The 23,391-nt window shown below is 53.1% G+C and overlaps 1 protein-coding gene across 1 annotated transcript in view; it reads left to right on the top strand.

The window, feature by feature from the left end:
- The window catches only part of FER1L5 (fer-1 like family member 5), a 64,577-nt gene that overhangs the window by 29,385 nt on the left and 11,801 nt on the right, over positions 1 to 23,391 (top strand). The window contains exons 19-32 of the mRNA XM_031655508.1: positions 1,731 to 1,908; positions 13,401 to 13,525; positions 14,560 to 14,660; positions 15,160 to 15,337; positions 15,415 to 15,570; positions 17,040 to 17,171; positions 18,767 to 18,930; positions 19,209 to 19,323; positions 20,044 to 20,146; positions 20,727 to 20,890; positions 20,982 to 21,149; positions 21,360 to 21,498; positions 21,637 to 21,714; positions 23,028 to 23,209. Coding sequence (XP_031511368.1) covers positions 1,731 to 1,908; positions 13,401 to 13,525; positions 14,560 to 14,660; positions 15,160 to 15,337; positions 15,415 to 15,570; positions 17,040 to 17,171; positions 18,767 to 18,930; positions 19,209 to 19,323; positions 20,044 to 20,146; positions 20,727 to 20,890; positions 20,982 to 21,149; positions 21,360 to 21,498; positions 21,637 to 21,714; positions 23,028 to 23,209 — 1,983 coding nt within the window. The remainder of the gene's footprint in view (positions 1 to 1,730; positions 1,909 to 13,400; positions 13,526 to 14,559; positions 14,661 to 15,159; positions 15,338 to 15,414; positions 15,571 to 17,039; positions 17,172 to 18,766; positions 18,931 to 19,208; positions 19,324 to 20,043; positions 20,147 to 20,726; positions 20,891 to 20,981; positions 21,150 to 21,359; positions 21,499 to 21,636; positions 21,715 to 23,027; positions 23,210 to 23,391) is intronic.

Here is a 23,391-nt window from a genome sequence, read left to right as displayed (position 1 = left end):
TTGGAAACAGAATGTCCAGAGCCAGTGACCAACAGAACACAATAAGTGAGGCTGACTCCCCTTGCTGAGGCCCATTTTCTGCCATGGGTGATGAGGTGGTCAGGGGTGCGATGCACCAAGGTGGGCTCTCTAAAGAAGAAGAAGATATGAGGGAAATGGTGAGCCCCATCTCTGACATGTAGTGTGAGACATCAACAGAGACCAGCTCTGGAGCCTGCTAGACACAGGGATGTGACATCAACACACCAAGGTTTGAACCTGTGGTCGTGGAAGAAACTGCCTGAGGAGAGTAGGTGGAATGAAAGGAGAAGGAAGTTTTGAGGATGCCACAGTCTTTAGAGGCAGGTGAAAGAAGAGAAGGGGTTTGTAGAAGAGGTTGGAGAGGAACCTGCAAAGGTGGACTCAGGAGTGGAGATTTGCAGAAAGGAGTGACAAGCAATCTTGAATGTGGCAGAGAGAAAGGGCGAGGACTGAGAGACATATGCTGGTTATTAGGAAGACGTCAGTAGCCTTGGAGATTGGCTAGGAGAGAAGCTGGGCTGCCGTAGGTGGGAGGGAGAGGTAGGAGCCAGTGCACAGAGACAAACCTTCTAAGAAACCTGATTAAAAGCCAAGTGTGGGAGTCTGAGATAGGAGGATCACTTGAGCCCCAGGAGTTTGAGACCAGCCTGGGCAACATAGTGAAACCACATCTCTAAAAAATAAAAGTTTTTTTTTTTTTTTTTTTTTTTTTTGAGACAGAGTTTCGCTCTTGTTGCCCAGGCTGGAGTGCAATGGCACGATCTCAGCTCACCGCAACCTCTGCCTCCTGGGTTCAAGCGATTCTCCTATCTCAGCCTCCTGAGTAGCTGGGATTACAGGCATGCACCACCACGCCCAGCTAATTTTGTATTTTTAGTAGAGATGAGGTTTCACCATGTTGGCCAGGATGGTCTTGATCTCTTGACGTAGTGATCCGCCCACCTCGGCCTCCCAAAGTGCTAGGATTATAGGTGTGAGCCACTGCGCCTGGTCTCAAAGTAAATTTTTTTAACGTGAAAGGAAATGAGAACAGGTGGTAGCTAAACGGGGTTCAGATGGGAGAAGGAAAGTTATTTTTTTAAATAGGGCAGACCGGAGCTAGTGAACAGACTGGGGGTGCACAAATGGGGCAGAGGTTGGCAACAGAAGCAAGAGGGACTAATATGATGGACAGGAGACCCAAGCAGGCACCTGGTGAGAACAGCCGAGGTTGGGGGGCTAGTGGGCAGCTGGAGCAGGCAGTGGGAAGGTTCAACCTTTCTGGTAGTATGCATGTATGTGTGTGCGGGGCGGGGGTGGGGTTGGGTGTGGGTTTGTGTAAAATCTCAGCTCTACACCCCTATCCACATTGTGTCTTCTGAGGGAAAGGGTTTAGTCAAAAAGGAAGAAGCATCTCTGCTTGGAATGGAGATGGGGTGGCCCAACCCAGAGCCTACCCTGACAAGGGAGGAGACCACCCCCTTCCCAGCGCCCTGATTTCAGGAAGGGAGGGAGCCAGGGCTGGCTGGGTGGAGGGGCCAGGTGATGGAAGTCCTGGAGGAACTGCCCTGGATCAGCTGGGTGCGAGGGAGCCTCTGAAGGCCTTTGAGAGGGAGAGAAGGGAAGATGGCTTTGAAAGAGAGAGAGTACCTCATCCTTGCTTCCCTGCCCATCAATCTAACCCTTGGCTTATGTACTGGGGATGGGGGGTGGGGCGGTTATTGTTTTAGAAGCACCAGAACCGCCAAAAATATGGGCTGTGCGTCATCTTCCTCTCCTGCACCATGATGCCCAACTTTGAAGACCTGATCCATTTCGAGGTCAGCATCGGTCACTATGGGAACAAGATGGACCTGAATTACAAGCCTCTAGTCTCAAGCACACAGTACAGCCCAGTGATATATGATGGTAATTGTCAGATTCTGGCAAAGAGTAGAGATTCATTCATGCCACTGCATGCCAGACCCTGTGCTGGGCTCTCTCAGGGGTATTAGCTCATGGAAGATTCATAGGCATTATTTACCTATATTTCACACATGAAAAAACGAGGTTCAGGGAGATGAAGTCATTTGCCTAACTGTATAGCTAGCAGGTGGTGAACCCAAGAGTCGAAACTAGGTCTTGACATGAAGTCCTTCTCTACACTGCTTTCCACACTACAACTTCTCCAGCCTCATCTTTTCCCCTACTACTCTGGACCAGCTCCCATCCATCCATCCTCCACCCATCAGTTCATGCATCCATCTATTTTTTATTCATCCATTCAGCCACTCAACTCTCACCTACCCACTTACCCCAACATCCAACCAACTACCCCTCCAGCCTTGAACCACCTCCCATCCATCCATCCTCCACCCACCAGTTCATGCATCCGTCTATTTTTTTATCCATCCATTCAACCACTCAACTCTCATCTACCCACTTACCCCCACATCCAACCAACTACCCCTCCAGCCGTTCATTCACTCCTCCAGTACGTACTTATTGCACACCTATAGTGGGCACTAGAGAGCAGCGGTTCTCAGAGAGCAAACCCTAGGCCAGCAGCATCAACATCACCTGGGAGCTTGTTAGAAATGCAGGTTCTCGACCCCACGCTAGACCTAGAGAATCCAGTAACCTGGGGAAGGACCCCAGCCTGTGTTTTATCAAGCCCTCCAGGTGACTGGGGCGCATGCTCCAGTTTGAGAACCACTGCTGCAGAGCACTCCTGTCTCACTTTCATCTTTTTCAGCTTTACCGTCTCATCACCCATTCTGAGCCTTTCTGGGCATCCCACTTCCCTAGCTCTCTTTTTAAAAAAGTTTTATTGAGATATAATACACAAGCCATACAATTCGCCCATTTAAGTTTGTACAATAGTTTTTTAGTATATTCGCAGAGTCGTACAACCATCACCACAATCAATTTTAGAACATTTCCTTATCCGGAAAAGGAACCCTATGGCCGTTGGCAGTCACCCCCCATTTATCTCCTACCTCCCTAGTCCTAGGCAACCACTAATCCACTTTCTTTTTCTTTTCTTTTCTTTTCTTTTTTTGAGACAGAGTCTCTCTCTGTTGCCCAGGCTGGAGTGCAGTGGCGCAATCTTGGCTCACCGCAACCTCCGCCTCCCAGGCACGTGTCACCACGCCTGGCTAATCTTTTGTATTTTTAGTAGAGATGGGATTTCACTGTGTTAGCCGGGATGGTCTCGATCTCCTGACCTCAAGTATCCACCTGCCTCAGCCTCCCAAAGTGCTGGGATTACAGGCATGAGCCACTGCGCCCAGCCATCTACTTTCTGTGATTGTAGATGTTCCTATCCCAGACATGTCATATATGGAACATATAATATGTGGTTTTTTGTGAATGGCTTCTTTCACTTAGCGTGATCTACTTGGTTTTTGTTTTATGAAATATATATACAAAAAGCAAATGAAATGTGTATGTGTAGTTTAAAGAAGAATAATAAAATGAGGGAGGGTGAGGTGGGAGGATCACCTGCGCCTGGGAGGCAGAGGTTGCAGTGAGCGGAGATCGCACCACTGCACTCCAGCCTGGGTGACAGAGTGAGACCCTGTTTAACCAAAAAATAAAAAATAATGATAATAAAATGAGGACCCATGAACTCTCCACTCTGCTTAAAATATAGAAAACTATCAGCATCTTAGAAAGGGTCCGTTTGCTCTTCCCAGATCCCTTCACCCAAGAAGTAACCATGACCCTGACTCTTGTATTAATCACCTTCTTGCTTTTCTTTTTAATTCTTCACCTATGAATGAAATCCTGAAGATGATACAGTTTTTATATTTTACATAAATGGACTGGGCGTGGTGGTGCTTTTTCGGTCCGTATTCATCTGTCTTGCATCTTCTGCTCAACGTTAAACTTTGTATGTGGGATGTGTACTGCAGTTCATTTTCACTTCTGCATAAATTCCACTGCGTGTGTGGTATATTCCACAAAGTATGTGGTATATGTAGGCATTTAGGTTGTATCTTTTTTTGCTATTATAATAATTTTGTTGTAAACATTCTTGTGCATGTCTACTGGTGACAAGTGCAAGACTTCCTCTAAATTATATACCTAGGAGTGGAGCAAAAGTGATTATACCAAATTACACTCTCCTCAGCTTGGTATGAGAATTCCTATTACTCTATGTTCTCACCAGTACTTGATATATTGCCTAGCCTTTTTTAAAAAATTAACTAATTTTTTTTGAGATGGAGTCTTGTTCTGTCACCCAGGCGGGAGTGCAATGGTGCAATCTCAGCTCACTGCAACCTCCACCTCCCAGGTTCAAGCGATTCTCCTGCCTCAGCCTCCCAAGTAGCTGGGACTATAGGCGCCCACCACCACGCCCAGCTAATTTTTGTATTTTTGGTAGAGATGGGGTTTTGCCATGTTGGCCAGGCTGGCCTTGAACTCCTGACCTCAAGTGATCTGTCTTGGCCTCCCAAAGTGCTAGGATTACACTAGCGTGAGACACTGTGCCCGGCCTATTTTTAAAATTGTTTATGGAGACAGGGTCTCACCATGTGGCCCAGGCTAGCACCACCACACCCAGCTAATTTTTCGCAGAGATGGAATTTCACCACGTTGCCCAGGCTGGTCTCAAACTCCCGAGCTCAAGTAGTCCACCCGCCTGGGCCTCCCAAAGTGCTGGTATTACAGGTGTGAGCCACTGCGCCCAGCCCTGTTGATTATCTTTAATTTTGTAGTTAGTACATTATGTGGTCTAAGAAATATCTATCTCAAGATCATGAAAATTGTCTCCTCTGTTTCATTCTACAAGCTTTATCGTTTTATCTTTTTTGTTTGGGTTTATGATTCAATTTGACTTAATTTTTGCGTGTGGTATGAGGGAGGAATTGAGATTATTTTTCTCTATACAGTTATACACGTTCTTTTTCTCTACACAGAAAACCAGTTCAGCACCATTTGCCTGAAAGACTATTCAGTCCCACATTGAATTACTTTGCCACCTTTGTTGAAAATCAGTTAACCATATTGATCTATCTGCCTATCCTTATCCACCACAACCTCCGTCTCCTGGGTTCAAGCGATTCTCCTGCCTCAGCCTCCCAAGTAGCTGGGATTACAGGCATGCGCCACCACGCCTGACTAATTTTGCATTTTTAGTAGAGATAGGGTTTCTCCATGTTGGTCAGGCTGGTCTCAAACTCCCGAACTAAGGTGATCCGCCCACCTCATCCTCCCAAAGTGCTGAGATTACAGGCATGAGCCACTGCACCCGGCCTAGTTGTTCCTTTACAAAATAATTTTGGCTATTGTACAAGTCTTTGGGTTGGACTTTGGTTGAAAATGAGTTCCTTCCCATTTTCCTATTTTAGCATAAGCTCTACAATTTCTCCAAAAAAGGCCACTGGAATTTCCTGTGTTCTTTTGTTTTCATCAGGTATTTTTTGTTTGGTTTTTAGTATTATATTCTATCTATTGACAATATGTATCTTTGGATTATTTTTAGTGGTTGCTTAGGGAATTACAATATTGACCCTTGACTCATCATAGTCTACTTTGAGTTAATAATATGCCACCTCCCAGAAATAATTGTTTTATTATATGTAATATACCATGCAATTAATTACAGTATAATTGCATTGACAGCTTACATTACCTTTGTTATACCTTTTTAAAAATATTTTTGGGACTGGCTGGGCGCGGTGGCTCAAGCCTGTAATCCCAGCACTTTGGGAGGCCGAGACAGGCGGATCACGAGGTCAGGAGATCGAGACCATCCTGGCTAACACGGTGAAACCCCGTCTCTACTAAAAAATACAAAAAAACTAGCTGGGCAAGGTGGCGGGCGCCTGTAGTCCCAGCTTCTCAGGAGGCTGAGGCAGGAGAATGGCGTAAACCAGGGAGGCGGAGCTTGCAGTGAGCTGAGATCCGGCCACTGCACTCCAGCCTGGGCAACAGAGCGAGACTCCGTCTCCAAAAAAAAAAAAAAAAATTTTGGGGACGGAGTCTCACTCTGTCACCGAGGTTGGAGTGCAGTGGTCTGCCTCCTGGATTCCCGGGTTCAAGTGATTCTCCTGCCTCAGCCTCCCGAGTAGCTGGGATTACAGGAGTGCGCCACCATGCCTGGCTAATTTTTGTATTTTTAGTAGAGATGGGGTTTTGCCGTGTTGGCCAGACTGGTCTCGAACTCCTGACCTCAGGTAATCCACTCCCCTCAGCTTCCTAAACTGCTGGGATTACAGGCGTGAGCCACCATGCCCGTCCTATCTTTGTTATGCATTCTGGAATTAGTTTGCTAATATTTTGTTGAGGATTTTGCATCTATGTGTATGAGTAAAATCTGATTTTGTTAGTAATTTATTTAGTGATGTAATTTACAAACCACAGAATTCTCTTGTTTTGTAGCCACTCTCCTGTTCCCACCCCCAGGTCAACACAACTACTAATGTACTTTTGTCTCTGCATATTTACTTTTCCTGGATATTTCATATAAATGAAATTATACAATATGTCATCTTTTGCATCTGGCTTCCTTCACTTGGCTTAATGTTTTCCAGGTTTATCCATGACGTAGCATGTATCAGTACTCCATTCCCTTTTCATTGCCAAATAGTATTCCATCATATGGGTGTACCATCCATCATTTGTTAATCCATTCATCAGTTGATGGACATTGCTCACCGTTCTTAGCTATTAAGAATAAAGCTGGCCGAGCCTGGTGGCTCACTCCTATAATCCCAGCACTTTGGGAGGCCGAGGCGGGTGGATCACCTGAGGTCGGGAGTTCGAGACCAGACTGAGCAGGAACTCCTGTCTCTATTGCACAAAATTAGGCCGGACATGATGTCGCGATGTTTCAGTCCGCTACCAGGAGGCTGAGGCAGGAGAATCACTTGAACCCGTAGCTGGGCAGGTGCCAGAGCTGATCGACCATTGCACTCCGGTGCCTGGCAACAAGAGCGAACTCTGTCTCAAAAAAAAAAAAAAAAAAAAAGAATAAAGCTGCTGTGAACATTCGTATACAAGTCTTTAAGTGGAATGGCTTTTTAAGAAACTGCCATGCTTTTAAAGTGGCCACATCATTTTATATTCTCCCAGCAATGTAAGATGATTTCAGTTTCTTATCCTCATCAATGTTTGTTATTATCTGTCTTTATTTATTATAGTAGGCACGCAGTGGTACCTCATCGTTGGTTTTTTTTTTTTTTTTTTTGAGACAGAGTCTCACTCTTATCGCCCAGGCTGGAGTGCAATGGCTTGATCTCAGTCACTGCAAGCTCCTCCCGGGTTCTCGCCATTCCTCTCGGTTCTCAGCCTCCCCGAAAGAAGCTGGGACTACAGGCTACCGCCACCACGCCTGGCTAATTTTTATATTTTAGTAGAAGGTGGCCACTCGTGTTAGCCGGGATGGTCTTGATCTCCTGACCTTGTGATCCGCCCTTCTCGGCCTCCCAAAGTGCTGGGATTACAGACATGAGCCACCGCGCCCGGCCTTCATCATTGTTTTAATCTGCATTTCATGTAATGACACTGAGCATCTTTTCTTTTTTTTCTAATTTTATTTATTTATTTATTTTTTTTTTTGAGACCGAGTCTCGCTCTGTCACCCAGACTGGTGTGCAGTGGGGCAATCCCGGCTCACTGCAACCTCCACCCCCGGGGTTCAAGTAATTCTCTTGCCTCAGACCCACCAAGTAGTTGGGACTACAGGCATGTGCTACCATGCCTGACTAATTTTTGTATTTTTCATAGAGACAGGGTTTCACCATGTTGCCCAGGCCAGTGTCAAAACTCCTGGGCTCAAGCAGTCCACCCACCTCGGCCTCCCGACGTGCTGGGATTACAGGCGTGAGCCACCACGCCCGGCCACATCTTTTCATGCTCAATGCTCATAAACCATTTCATTCATTTATCTTCTTTTTTTTTTTGAGACGGAGTCTCACTCTGTCGCCCAGGCTGGAGTGCAGTGTCGCGATCTCAGCTCACTGCAAGCTCCGCCCTCCGGGTTCACACCATTCTCCTGCCTCAGCCTCCCGAGTGGCTGGGACTATAGGCGCCGCCACCACGCCCGGCTAGTTTTTTGTATTTTTAGTAGAGACGGGGTTTCACTGTGTTAGCCAGGATGGTCTCAATCTCCTGATCTCGTGATCCGCCCACCTTGGCCTCCCAAAGTGCTGGGATTACAGGCGGGAGCCACGGCACCAGGCCTCAAATGTGTTGCCTGTTTTTAATTTGGGTTGTTTCTCCTATTGTTTAGTTCTTACACTTATCTGTATGATTCATTTTGAATTAATTTGCATGTGAATATCCAGTTGTTCAAGCACCATTTGTTAAAAAGACCATCCTTTCCTCATGTGTTTTCTTAGGTTACATGTTAAAATACTTACTCTGTTCCATTATTTAATTTTCTACATTAGAGGCTCCATTTATGGGTTTAGTGATTCTCTTCGGTTTTATCTATATCTGTCATTTTCTCCCTGATTCTTTTTTGACCTATTCTTTCCATTTCATTTCGGTCACTTGTCTCATTTCTATCCTTGTTTCCATGCCTCTCACTGAAGTGTCTGCAGCGTCTAATCTCCCGTGGACTACTTATGCTACCTTCCCGTCTCTGTTTTTGTTTTCTCTGCTACTTGTTTTCTGAGGTTCGCGGGCTCACGTTGCCTCACGTGTGTCCTGAGCTCCTTCAGGCAGTGTGTTTTTGCTGGCACTTTCTGCAATCTGCCCCTACTCAGAGCGCTTCCCGCTGTCTGTCCTGCTAGTCGTGTCCCCCAGGCGGCTGCTGCTGCTGCACTTCACGCCTTGGCTTCGGTGGCGGTCACAGTTGCTTTTGGCAGTCCTCACGTGTATTTTGAGTCTGCAGATTATATCTGTCTCCTTGTTTTGCTGAAAATTGAGTTATTTTCCTTCTCCTTGTTGCTTTTGTAAGTTCTCCAAGACTCGGAGAGGAAACCTGCTGTTGTGTATCCTCACACCGAGAGCCCCAGGCACGCGTCCCTGCTTATTTATCATTCTTGTCTTTCACACAAAGGCCAGGGTCTGAAACTGATGTCTTCCAAAAATCCTGGAAAATTATATTTTTCCTTTGAAAATTACCTCTTCCCCACTATATCTCCTTCCGGAACTCACTCTGTCCTCTGTGGACCTTCTCCTTCTGTCCTTCATATTTTTAAATCTCTTCCATATTTTTCTTTTTTTTTTTTTGAGACGGAGTCTCACTCTGTCACCCAGGCTAGAGTACAGTGGCCGGATCTCGGCTCACTGCAAGCTCCGCCTCCCGAGTTGATGCCATTCTCCTGCCTCAGCCTCCCGAGTAGCTGGGACTACAGACGCCCGCCTCCTCGCCCGGCTAGTTTTTTGTATTTTTTAGTAGAGACGGGGTTTCACCGTGTAGGCCAGGATGGTCTCGATCTCCTGACCTCGTGATCCGCCCGTCTCGGCCTCCCAAAAGTGCTGGGATTACAGGCTTGAGCCACCGCGCCCGGCCTCTTCCATATTTTTCATCTTGTCCTCTCTCTGGGCTGCATTCTAGCTGATTTCTTCTAGATGTTCGTAGAAAGTCCTTAGGTGACCATTCTATTTAAATTAGTCAGCATCTCCCTTCTTCCCTTCCCTGCTTTTCTCTTTAGCATTTTCCATCTTCGACACACTGTATTTTACGTACTGATTTTGGGTGTTTTGTCCCACTATTTTTTAATTTAAGTAAACTTTCAATTCAAGTAGAACATACTTATGGAAAAGTACACAAATCGAAGTGTCAAGCTCAGTGAATTATCACAAAGCAAACATGCCCTTGTAATAGCACTCAGATCATGGAGCGGGAGCACTTCAGAGGCCCGTGTGCCCACCCCACCCCTCCAAGGCCCTCTAGATCATTTGGATCGAAAGGAGCAAGTATCAAGCACGCATACATGCAGCTCAAAACACTTTGCTCAGCCACAGCCACTCCTCACCTCCATGGCATGACCATAGTTCACTGCAGCCTTGAACTCCTGGCCTCAGCTTCCCAAAGCACTGGGATTGCAGGCACAAGCAGGCATGAGCTGCCGTGCCCTGCCTCTTTAAAAAATAATAATTGTTGTTATTATATAAAAAATATCGTGTGTATTATTTTGTATCTGGTTTCTTTTGCTCACTGTTCTGTTTGTGCAGTGTGTTCACAGATCCAGATGACATAGGGTAGTCATAGCTCATTCACTGACTGCTGTGCATTATTCTATTGTGTAAATGTAGCATAATTTATTTATCCTTTCTACTACTGAAAGAGATTTTTGAGAATTTTTTTTTTTTTCTTTCTTTTTTTGAGACAGAGTCTTGCTCCGTCGCCCAGGCTGGAGTGCAGTGGCTGGATCTCGGCTCACTGCAAGCTCCGCCTCCCGGGTTCACGCCATTCTCCTGCCTCAGCCTCCCGAGTAGCTGGGACTACAGGCGCCCGCCACCGCGCCCGGCTATTTTTTTGTATTTTTTTAGTAGAGACGGGGTTTCACCGTGTTAGCCAGGATAGTCTCGATCTCCTGACCTCGTGATCCACCCGTCTCGGCCTCCCAAAGTGCTGGGATTACAGGCTTGAGCCATCACGCCTGGCTGAAAGATTATTTTATTTATTTATTTATTTATTTATTTGAGCAGGAGTCTCGCTCTGTTGCCCAGGCTGGAGTGCAGTGGCGTTATCTCGGTTTACTACATCCTCCGCCTCTCGGGTTCAAGTGATTCTCCTGCCTCAGCCTCCAAAGTAGCTGGGATTACAGGCACCCACCACCAATCCCAGCTAATTTTCGTATTTTTAATAGAGATGGGGTTTCACCATGTTGACCAGGCTGTCTTGAACTCCTAACCTCAGGTAATCCACCCGCCTAGGCCTCCCAAAGTGCTGGTATTATAGGCATGAGTCACTGTGCCTGGTCCTTTTTTGTTGTTGTTTTCAAGATGGGGTCTCACTCTGTTGCCCAGGCTGGAGTGCAGTGGCGCAATCTCAGCTCACTGCAACCTCCGCCTCCTAGGTTCAAGTGATTCTCCTGCCTCAACCTCCCAGGTAGCTGGGATTACAGCTGCCCACCACCACACTCGGCTAATTCTTTTTTTCATATTTTTAGTAGAGACAGAGTTTCACCATGTTGGGCAGGCTGGTCTCAAACTCCAGACCTCAGGTGATCCTCCCGCCTCGGCCTCCCAAAGTGCTGGGATTACAGGCATGAGCCACTGCGCCTGGCCAAGAGATTTTTCGAGAGCTATTTTGGCTGTTTCCAACTTTTGGCTGTTGTGATGAGAGCTGCCATGAACATTATTCTCCGTGTGTCTCAATGATGCTGTACAGCCCTTCTCTTGGGTGTATACCTAGGAGTGGAGTTGCTGGGTTAGGAGCGTGTACATTGGTTCTCAGCTGCTCACTTTCTTGGAACTTTGTGGGCATTCTCTGAGGTCTGGCTAACGTTGCTTCTTCCAGCTACCTGGGGCACTGCCAAGCAGGGACCACTGTATTTTTATTTACTTATGACCACTTTATTTTATCGATTGGTTGAGACACAGTCTCACTCCGTCACCCAGGCTGCAGTGCCGCGGCATGATCACGGTTCATCGTAGCCTCAAACTCCTGGGCTCAAGCCCACCCCAGCCTCCTGAGTAGCTAGGACTACAGGTGTGAGCCACCCTGGTTGGCTAATTAGAGACAGGGTCTCGCTATGTTACCCAGGCTGGTAACAATCTACTTGAGACCACTTTATTTTTTTTTTTTATTTTTTTTTTTTTTTGAGACGGAGTCTCGCTCTGTCACCCAGGCTGGAGTGCTGTGGCCGGATCTCAGCTCACTGCAAGCTCCGCCTCCCGGGTTTACGCCATTCTCCTGCCTCAGCCTCCGGAGTAGCTGGGACTACAGGCGCCCGCCACCTCGCCCGGCTAATTTTTTGTATTTTTAGTAGAGACGGGGTTTCACCGTGTTAGCCCGGATGGTCTTGATCTCCTGACCTCGTGATCCGCCCGTCTCGGCCTCCCAAAGTGCTGGGATGACAGGCTTGAGCCACCGCGCCCGGCCGAGACCACTTTAAATTAAATTTTTTGTTGGACACTTCAGGCTACACAGATAACATGAGCACTGAATGCCAATGTCCGTGAGGCCCCACTTGCTACAAATTTTGGGGAAGATTTTCTTCCCCTCCACCCAGAGAGCCACACTGGAGACAGGCAAGCTTCCCCGCTGTCCCCTCCCGCGTGATGGGTCAGTTCTCATTCCCCCGGCCCCAAAGGCTTAGGGTTTGGAGCTCGTGCTCTGCATGGTGTATTACTGCCATAACAAAGCCCTACAAACCAGGTGGTTTTAGACAACAGAAACTCATTCTTTCACGGGTCTGGAGGTCAGAAGTTCAAAGTCAGGGTGTCAGTGTTGATCCCTGCCGAGGGCTCTGAGGGAGAATCTGGCCACGGCTCCCTCCTGGCTTGTGGCGGCTGCTGTGGTCCTTGCTGTTCCCGGGTTCGCAGCTGCGTCCTGCCAGTCTCTGCCTCCGCCTCATACGGTGTCTCCCTGTGTCTGTCCTCACTCAACTGCCGTCTCTCTGTCTCCCTTCTTATAAAGACACCAGTCATTAAGGGCCCACCTGCTCATCCTAACTCATTACATCTGCAAAGACACCCCTTCTCCAAATAAGGCCACATTCTGAGGTCCTGGGGTTTAGGACTAGAGTACGCCTTTCCATGGGGGGCACAGCCAGTCTGTAGCAGGTCGGTCCCTGTTAGACTGCCCGCCCCGGTCAGCCCTAGGCTTTCTCTTCTGCCCCCCGTTCCTCCTGCAGTTGCCAAAGAAAAGCACAAGTTCTCCAAGAAGTTTCCAGAAATTTGGAGAACAAAAGTCAGCTTTGGCTTTCGCTTGCCTCACAGATTTTCTGCAGGTTACATGTTCGTTTCTGTGGATTTCTGCCTCTGAGGCCGACTCGGCAGCAGTGTGGTTCAGAATCCTTTACGTTTGGTCTTGCTTCCCCCTCATTTCAACAAGGAACATGGGAGGGACCCCAGTCTGTGGCACCCATCAGTGGTGTTTATCTATACGTGTCCCCCTGCCCCCGTCCCACCCGGAGTCGTGCCCCGTGCCCCTACTCCTGGCGTCTCGCTTGAGGTTCAAAACCCAGGGCTCTGGAGCTAGGCACCTGCGCTTTGACCACCTGGCTATGCCACCTCAGGGAAACTGCTTCCCATTGCTAGCATGGATTTCCCCACTGTAAACTGGGGACTCCGGAAGATCATGTGACAGTGAAAGGTCAAAGTGCACACATTCTCACATTCTCAGGCCCCAGCCCAGCCTCCCAGCTGGAGGGCTCCAGTTAGCATTGTTAGCAAATCGCATCTTTGAGGGTGAAGTGGTCCAGAGAGGTCCTCGAGAGAACACAGTGAGAAGAGACCCCCCAGAATCCCCCAGACACCCCATCCCTCCATGTGTCTCTGTGTCCCAGGGAACATCTACCATTATGTGCCCTGGTACAACATCAAGCCTGTCGTGGCCGTGACCTCCAACTGGGAGGACGTCAGCTTCCGCATGAACTGCCTCAACCTCCTCCACTTCACTCGGGACCGCCTGGTGAGTGGTGCGGGAGCCGATGCTGGGAAGGGTTCAGAGTGTGGCTGGGAGACTTGGGAAACTGCATCACAGTGGCAGGAAACTGGTCACACAGCTCATTCATGCATTCATTCCACACTGTTGAGAAGAACGTGCCAGAAGCAGGGCTATGCACTGAAGACACAAGGATGATTAAACACAGCCCCTGTCCTCACTGTCTAGGGAAGTTGGACATGCGGGCAGTGACTGTGCAGTGCAACTAGGGCTATGATGGAGATGCAGGTACCAGGTGCTATAGGGTCAGAGAGAGAAGGTGGGGAGAGGAGAGGAAGAGAAGATAGTCAGAGGAGGTGTGCACAAAAGAGATGACACATTAGGCCGGGCGCGGTGGCTCACGCCTGTAATCCCAGCACTTTGGGAGGCCGAGACGGGCGGATCACGAGGTCAGGAGATTGAGACCATCCTGGCTAACACGGTGAAACCCCGTCACAAAAACACCTCCAAAAAAAAAAAAAAAAAAAAAAAAGATGACACATCAGCAGGGTTTTGAAGAATGCATAGGAGTTTGTTGGGGGCTGGGTGGGGGTAGAAGGGAATAACATGCAAAGCCACAGCAATGTGCTGGTTTTTGAAGTTCGGCAGGGTCGGGGGGAGGCATGGAGGTGACATGAAGATCCGACCATGGAAGCTGGAAGGAGTGAGATCACAAACAGTCTCAGGTGGCTGTCGGGAGTGTAGTTCTCAGGAGCCACCTGGGGCTGGGACCTCCGGCATGACTTTCTCACGCCTGTGTGGAGGTCAGTGCTCTGCACTGCTTCCCAGTCTTACCCCGTCCCAGCTTCTTGCCACCTGTTTCTTCTGTTGGGTAGCAGGAAGGATGTGGGGGGGGTCCTAGCCTCGGAGTTGTGGACGACCTTGAACTGATATCACCAAGTTATCCCTCAAAGTTCCCAAGGTCGTGGCTGGAAACATCTTGGGCCAATCAGCCCTGTGGCCTGTCCAGCTGGGCTCCATGCTGAGGCGGGCTCTCTTACCGTTTCTCTCCTGCTGGGCAGAAAGCCAACCTGGACACCCTGAAATCCACGCGGAATCCGAAGGACCCAGCTCTCCTCTGCCAGTGGGAGAAACTGCTGAGGGAGCTGGTGGAGGACTGCAAGTAGGAGTAGGGGCACTCTGGGGTACAGCTGGCCTGGAGCTGAGCCAGATCCAGGCCTGGGGGCTCAGAGCAGTGCCCTGAACACCTGCCCCCACCCTCCTTGGGGAGGAGCACTGCTAAGACCTCTCCCCAGCAGGAAACCCCAAGAGTCACTGCTCCCTTCCCATTCAGGCCCCCCGACTGCCCCATCAGAATGGTCCCTGCTGCCCCACACCCACGCCCGAGGCACCTACCGAGTCAACCTGTCCCCTTCCTGCAGACAAGCCCGCACAGCCCCACCTCCCTGCAGGCCATGGTAGAGGGCTGGATGAGAACCCAGGGCTGGACGCACAGCGAGCAGGCTTCCTACGGAGCAGTGGGAAGGGCTCCCGGGCCAGGCCAGCAGCAGATGGGGGCAGGATGTTGAGGTCAGGAGGGGCACGCTGGCCTCAGGCAGGGCTCTGGTGACACTGGGAGGCAGTAGAGAGGTCCAGCCCCTGCTACCCTGTCCTGGCCACAGGCGCCCTCTGCCCTGCATGACCGACCAGCCCAAAGCCACCAACCTGGACAGGAAGAGGTGGCAGCTCCGCAGCCTCCTCCTGCAGGAACTGGCCCAAAAGGCCAAGCAAGCCATGCCCAGGGACATGGTGGCCACAGCGGAGGACTGGCTGTACCGCCTCAACGCTGTGCTCCCTGAGGTGGGTACTGCACACACCGGCCTGGAGCAGGGCTGGGAGCCGGCCGCGCAGGGCCTGACGTTCTCCCACCTTGGCAGCCCCAGATGGGCCTTCCTGACGTGATGATTTGGCTGGTGGCCAAGGAGCAGCGAGTGGCCTACGCACAGGTGCCTGCCCACTCCGTCCTCTTCTCCCGGGCAGGGGCCCTGCACTCCGGCAGGCTCTGTGGGAAGATACACACACTCCTCCTCCAGGTGGGAATCGAGGGGTCCTCAGGGGAGGACAGGGCCGAGAAATGCCCCCGGGGGAGCCCCCGAACTTGCAGGGCAGCCCCTATGGGGCTTCTTTCCCTGGTCCCGTAACCAGGTGGAATGGGGTTGAAGCTGTCCCCAGAGGAAGAGAGGGGTCTGTGGCTGCCAGCATGTTGGGTGATGCCAAGTCCATGTACCTCATAAATGTTCCCCAAATCCACCTCCTCGTGAGCGCGGTGGCTCACAGGTAATCCCAGCACTTTGGGAGGCTGAGGCGGGTGGATCATCTGAGGTCAGGAGTTCAAGACCCAGCCTGACCAACATGGTGAAATCCCGTCTCCACTAAAAATACCAAAAATCAGCCGGGCATGGTGGCGCTTGCCTGTAATCCCAGTTACACGGGAGGCTGAGGCAGGAGAATCGCTTGAACCTGGGAGACGGAGGTTGCAGTGAGCCGAGATCATGACGCTGCTCCAGCCTGGGTGACAGAGCGAGACTCCATCTCAAAAAAAAAAAAAAAAAAAAAAAAACGAAACAAAACCAGAAAACAAATCCACCTCCTTCATCATCCTCATGGCCGCCACTTGGTCCAGCCCCTTGTCATCTCTTCCCTGGACCAGGGTGATCTCCAAAATATTGAATGTCTGTAAGATTTGGCACCAGCCCATCATATCAGATGCAAGCTATAAATAAGACTAAACACCCGGACCGCCACCCTCACTCCTGGCCGTGACAGTAGCCTCCCTGCTTCTGATCCTCCCGGGGGGATGTGGGGGCCACTCCCTCCCCCCATCAGAGACTCCCTGGCTCCCCACTGCCTCCTGGAGAAGGTGCCGCCTTGTGGCCTGGCCCCTGGCCCCTGTGCCTGCATCCATTCTCTCTAGCCCATACTCTCAACAGTGAGGACACTCTGGGCTTTCCCTGGCCCCGACTGTACCTGCCCTTTGCCCTCTCTACCAATGTGCAAAGCTCCTTCCATGCCCACCAGAGTCCTTTGCATCCTGCAAGGGCCCCTGAGACATGAATCCTGGCTCTGTGTGGCCCTAGGCCAACTCCTGACCATGCCCAGCCCTCAGTGTGCTGCTCTGTAGAATGGGCCTGGCAATCACCATACCCTCTTCGTGGTGGGCTGTGAGGATCCAGGCCTACGATGCACACGGGGCAACTGGCACAGTGCCGGCCCATAACAAACTCACAAGGAATGTCTGTCAGTCCCATATCAACGTCCCTGCTACTCCCTCTGCGAGGCCCTCCCAGCCTCTCTGCTTCATGGCTGCCAAGGTGGAGCCACCCTGCTCTGGAGGGCAGAACAGAACTCCATGCCATTCACTTACGGTTCCAGCACTCAGCTCAGTGAGGGCCCCGCTCCCAGGGCTCGGGGGGAAGGGGCAGGTACAGCCCACTCAGAGGGTGGCTGGGGTGGCGTCCAGGGTGTTTAGTGCCCCTATGGGACCGATCGGCCTCTGACTCAGTACCCAGAGGGTGAAGGACAGAAGGATGTGCTCCCAGCTCACCTCCGGGTCTGCATGTGGCTTGGCAATGTCACAGACAGCAAGGACCTGCAGCTTCTCTGCCAGGGTGACATGGCGGTGTACGCCGAGACGGTGAGTGGTGAGCGGCAGCCCAAGGCCAGGGCAGGCATGCAGGGGTGGGGGTGGGGTGGCCTGGCAGGGAAGAGATGGCCTCCCTGCAGGGCATGTCGCGTGATGAGGGAGGGTGAAGCTGCAGTAGCACTGCACTGAAGAGGGAGAAAAAATTCCTGACTGAAACTGAGGGCGAGGAGAGAGTCTGATGGAGGAGGCAGAGACTAAAGCAATCTTGGATGCTGCCAGCTCTGGTCTCTTGTTGATCCTCCACACACGTGTGGAGACAAAGGGGGCAACTAAGTGGCCTGCAGGGCCTGATCCCCCTCTCCCTGATGCAGGTTTATTCCGAGCTTTCTCCTAGTTCATCAACAGCACATGAAGTGAGCAAGGCTCTGACTTGCAGGGGCCTCACCCATCACCAACAGGGCAGCCCGGGACCCCTGCAGGCCCCAGCAGGGTCCCAGGAGGTGAAGGCCTAGCACGGTAGAGGAGCAGGATCTGAGGCATCTGCCCACAGAGCCATCAACCCGGGGAGTGGGTGGGCAGCGGCCAGAGGAGGGGAGATGTCCTGGGCTCCCTGAGGGAGGACATGGCTCAGGAAGCCATGTGAACAGCAGAGGGGAAATAAGGTTTGAGTGTCAGGCTTTTTTTATTTTTTTTATTTTTTTTATTTTTTTTTATTTTTTAAATTTTTTTTGTTTTTGAGACGGAGTCTCGCTCTGTCGCCCAGGCTGGAGTACAGTGGCCGGATCTCAGCTCACTGCAAGCTCCGCCTCCCGGGTTTACGCCATTCTCCTGCCTCAGCCTCCCGAGTAGCTGGGACTACAGGCGCCCGCCACCTCGCCCGGCTAGTTTTTTGTATTTTTTAGTAGAGACGGGGTTTCACCGTGTTAGCCAGGATGGTCTCGATCTCCTGACCTCGTGATCCGCCCGTCTCGGCCTCCCAAAGTGCTGGGATTACAGGCTTGAGCCACCGCGCCTGGCCGAGTGTCAGGCTTTTTAACTTACTGAATTAAAACATGTTTGCAGTGTCTAAGTTGCATGTGTAGATGGATACATTATAATATGTCTAACCAGCTCTGTAGGTCTTGGAGGTGCAGAGGCAGAAAGGGGTTCAGGGTGAGGGGTAGGGAGCAGGGCCTGTAGGCTCAGCAGGCACCAGAGGACTGGGCCGGTGCCTTTGATGGCAGCTGCCTGCTCTCTTGTCACCGCAGACCCTGGGGAGCCCAGCCCTCCTGCACCATTTGACCACCGTTGCTGTCTCTGGGCCTTTTCATCCACACTCTCCCCGCTGAGCACATAGGCCCTGCTCCCTCCCCTTCAACCCAGGCCTCTCTCCACATCTGTGCCTCCAAGCACTACATAGATGTCTTATGATACCTCTGTCCAAACATGCAGCATCCACTCCACTCTGCCAGCTGAGCGACCCAGGGCAGGGTTGAGCTCGGAGCCTCAGTGCCCTCACCTGTGCAATGGGGACATGGCCCTTTCTTGCCTGGCTACCACAGTTTTAGGATGCCCCTGCAGCCCAGAGTCAGGGGGTCCGGGGAGGCCCATGTCCCCGCACTTTGTGCTGGAGGAGGCGGCCGCCCTGACAAGCTTCCCTCCCCTAGTATGAGAATCAGGCCAAGTATAAAGACCAGTGGGGGCAGCAGGGGCTGTATCGCTGCCCCAACTTCTCAGATGTCATGGGGAACAAGACCCTCCCCATGACGGATTTCCAGCCACCCCTGGGATGGCACTGGCAGGACAGCTGGACAGTGGAACCTCAGAGGAGGTAAGGAGGGGGCAGGCCCCACCGGAGGGGACACTTTTCACCTGGGAGGGCCAGTCCACGTCAGCCCAGAAAGGTGGGTACCCAGCCCCTAAGCCTGGTGCCAGAGGGCCGAGGTGCAGCAGGCCAAGCGCCCTGCCCACCACCCTGTCCTGCTTGCTGGCCCTGTCCTGCCCAGAGCAGATGGGGATGCCAGGTATGGGAACGCTTGGCCAGCAGAGGACGGCCCCAGGGGCTGCTCGGGGAGGTGTGCTGGGAACTTGGGGTCTCACTACCCCCAGACTCCTCCTGGACACAGACATCAACAAGAGCCAGGTGCTGGAGGAGGTATATGAGAACCAGGGCCGCGACATCAGAGGCGCCTGGGGGCCTGCCGCCATCCCAAACACAGACGTGGTAAGTAAGGCCGAAGCTGCCTCAGGGGTTGGGGGGCAAGCAAGGCCACCAGGCGGGGCGCCTTGGAAGCTGGGGGTCCCAGTGGAAAGGGTCTGAGCCCTATGCCCTGCACTATGCGTGGGGCCCTGGGTGAGCGCACCAGCCCGCAGGCTCTCAGCACTGACGGGGTGAGGGGTTTGTAGAAATACCTTAAATAAGACTGAGAAACAACAAAAGGGGGCAGTGGTTCCTCCTAGGCTTCTTCAAAGGTACTGCTGACCCCGAAGGAGAGAATCTGCTTGGGATGGGCTAACCCGGCACTGTCCAGTAGAACTCTCCGTGATGATGGAAATCTTCCATATCTGCACGTGTGGCCACTGAGCGCTTAAGATGGGGCACTAGTGAGATGAAGGAACTAAACTTTGAATTTTAACTCATTTAAGCTAGAGTAGCCCCAGGCGGCTGGTGGCTACTGTATTGGGCAGTGTGGGTTTAACTGATCTCAAAAGCATGCTAGTCTCCCCTTTACAATGAGGAGGAGCAGTTTCCAGCACAGAGAGGCAGGTCCTTGGAGCATATTCTGATGGCTCTGGTGGCATGAGGTGTGGCAAGCATGGTCTGGCCTGGAGTGGGAGGCTGCTGCGGCCACGGCAGGCACGCACACAGGTGTGGGAAGAGGGAGGGAGGGCGGCCTTCTCCCAGCTCATGTGCCCCTTGCTCGCCCTCTCTGTCCACCTGCAGAACGGACAGCCCACAGAGGCCCGGGAGAACGTGAAGTGCCCCCAAGGCTGGCACTTTAAGAAGGACTGGGTGGTGGAGCTGAACCACGCAGTGGACAGTAAGGGTCAGTCCTTTGGTCAGGGTTGGGATCGGGAGAGACCAGGGCCTCAAAAGCACGGCAGCCAGCAGGGTGGGATCAGAGCAGCCAAGCCCTCAGTGGGATAGGCCTCAATTCCTGTGGCCCCCTAGCCTCCAGAGCGGGATCTCCAGCGTTTCCCTACGCATGGGCCCCAGTTTTAAGACAGCACAGGCCCTCGGTGTGTCCTGAAGCCTGGCCCAGAGCAAGGCCTGGCAGATGCTGGTGACCAGGAGGCTGTCACGTGGCGGCTGAATTCACCCACAGCAGCTCCAGGGCTGCAAGTCTCAAGGCCCGGGCTCAAGATGCAAGCTTTGCTGCCTATGGGCTGTGTGGCCTTGCGCGAGTCACAGGACTTCTCTGAGCCTCGCCTGCCTCATTTGTAAGTTGGGCAGCTGGTCCCAGGCCATTCAGGTGACACAGTGTAGCCACTCTCCTCTCCACAGCTCAGGGCCAGAGGCGGGGCTGCGAGGGAAGTCATGCCCCTCTAGGGCCTGTCTCCGGGGCCTGTCCGGTCCTCCCAACCCGCGGGCACCTGCGGACTCAGGGCCGTGGTCCCCCGCCGCAGGCTGGGAGTATGGCGTGGGCATCCCCCCGTCGGGCCTGCCCCAGGTCTGGAGCCCGGTGGAGAAGACCTACCACTCGTGCCGCCGGCGGCGCTGGGCGCGCGTGCGCTTCCGGAACCGCGGGGAGCTGAGCCGCGAGCAGGAGACCGTCTCCTTCCTGCAGCTGGTGAGGCGTCCGCGGGGGCCCTGGCGGCGGCTGCGGGCAGAGCCCCCTTCCCGGCTGCAGGAACACAGCCCTGCGCTGCTCCCCACCGCAGGGCCCCGCCGAGGGCGAGGAGGACGGCTGGGAGTACGACGCCTTCGGCTCCAAGTTCCACCTCCACCCTCAGCCCCGGAGCCGCTTCCGCCGCCGCTGCTGGCGCCGCAGGCTGGTGCCCGACAAGGACAAGGGCGTCGCGCCCGTCTTCCTCCTGGAGGGCTCCTTGGTAAAGCCTCGCAGGCTGGGGGCGCCTGCCTGCAACCCCCTCCCAGAGAGGCCAGGGCCTGGCCCGGCTGGGGCGCCGATGGTGGAGGAAGGGCCTCTGCGCCTCAGGCTGGCGAGGGTGGCAGCGTGCGGGAGGAGGGCGACCGGGCCTGGGCTAGAGGACACAGGAGCAGCACCTGAGGGCCTCAGGGGGGGACTGTCCTGGCTACAGGCCATGGATCTGAAACACCGAGCTGGGAAGGAAGAGGAGAGCAAGCCACGGCCGTGGGGTCTGGACAGACAGTTCAGGGACCCCCAGAGGCAGGACGCCCGGCCCCCCAACATGCCCTTCATCTACTGCACCTTTAACAGTAAGTGCTGGCTCAGGAGGCTGCTTGAATGGCCCCAGAGACCAGTGCCCAGGGCAGGGGGTGGGGAAGTGGTGGGGGCAGCCAGAGGGAGCCGCTGGAGTCCTGGGGAGGTGACAGGCATGGCTCCTCTTTCCCCAGAGCCCCACTACTACCAGCTCTTCTGCTACATCTACCAGGCCCGGAACCTGGTGTCCAATCAGATCCTGACATTCCAAGGTAGGTGGCAGGCAGCCTTGTCCCCAGCTGAGGACGAGGCCTCAGGGAGGAGAGCAGGGTCCTGTTCCTGCTTGCAGTCCCAGCCAGGGCCCCTGCCCGCTGGCCCCTCACCGGCTGCGAGCCTTGTCCCTGGGTCCTGGTGTCACAGCTGCTCAGCAGTGTAAAGACAGAGGCATGGATGAGGGTGATGGAGATGCAGACCCGTCTCCTAATCAGCTCATGGTGCTGGTTTGGGGAAAAGACACAAAACCAAGACTTCGAGGCAGGGCCGTTCTTGAGGCGCGACCCCGGTGCTGTGGAATTAGAAGCGGGAGCTGAGGGGGCTCCATCCCAGTGGTGGCCACCTAGCTGGGCATGGAAGAGGAGCTGCCTGGCAGTGCTGGTGGGGCATGAGGGCAAGAGAGAGGGCAGTATGCTTGGGAACCATGTGCCACTCTGTTTGGACAGTAGGGGCCGAGAGGGCCTGTGGGGAGGGCCTGTCCTTGGTCCTGTGAGGATGCCCCAGTGAGAGTTTCAGGAGACAAGCCAGTGCTCCAGCCTGGTCCTCAGTGCTGTTTGTAGGGAGCGGGGACAGTAGGTGGCAGCGCTCCAAGGATATCTGCTGGGAGTTGTATCCCTTGGGCTTCACCACCCACATCGAGAGGCCCCTGTGGTGCTCCCTGATGCCAGGCCACTTGCCGCTGCCATGAAAGAGCAGCCACAGAGCCAGGCGCGGTGGCTCACACCTGTAATCACCACGCTTTGGGAGGCCGAGGTGGGCAGATCACGAGGTCAGGAGTTCAAGACCAGCCTGGCCAACATGGTGAAACCCCGTCTCTCCTAAAAATACAAAAATTAGCCGGGCATGGTGGCGCGCGCCTGTAATCCCAGCTATTTGGGAGGCTGAGGCAGGAGAATCACTTGAACCCGGGAGGCAGAGGTTGCAGTGAGCTGAGATTGCACCACTTCACTCCAGCCTGGGCGAAAGAGCGAAACTCTGACCACAAAAAAAAAAAAAAAAAAGAAGAAGGGCAGCCACAAGTGACCTCCTCCCTAGAACTCCTCCAGAGGAGCCCCTGCCCTCCATCTCTGTGAGGCCCAGGCCTCAACCCTGGGAGGCACACAGAACTCGTGGATGGGACCAGATGATGCCTGGCCTCTGGTGACAGACCCCAGTGCTCTGCAGCTGACTCTGACGGGGCCCTGGGAGGCCTCAGTGGCTGCCCTGCCTGACCCTCCCTGGCCCCACTGGGTCCAGCGGCTGCAGCAGCAGAAGACAGGAAAGCCCCTCTTCCCAGCTCAAGACACTGCTCCCTCGTCCTCCACCCCTCCAGGGCCCTTCATTCGGGTGGTCTTCCTGAACCACAGCCAGTGCACCCAAACCCTGAGGAGCTCTGCAGGCCCCACATGGGCCCAGACACTCATCTTCCAGCACCTCCTTCTGTACGAGAACCCGCAGGACACCAAAGAGAGCCCGCCGCTCGTGGTGCTAGAGCTGTGGCAGCGTGACTCCTGGGTAAGGTGGGCTGGGCAGAGCCGGAGGAAGAGGACCTACCTTGCGGAGTGGCTGAGGGGATTTATTTTAGAGGAAAACGTATGGGAATTTCTCCCATGCGGCCTGACGTGCAGAGAGCACCGTGGAAATTCGTCTGCCAGCTGTCGCCCTTGCCTTGAGAAGCCCGGGCAGAGCTGGGCCCT

The sequence above is a fragment of the Papio anubis genome, chromosome 14, assembly GCF_008728515.1.
Source record: "Papio anubis isolate 15944 chromosome 14, Panubis1.0, whole genome shotgun sequence".
Taxonomy (NCBI): Eukaryota; Metazoa; Chordata; class Mammalia; order Primates; family Cercopithecidae; genus Papio; species Papio anubis.
This window is presented reverse-complemented; position numbering and strand designations above follow the sequence as displayed.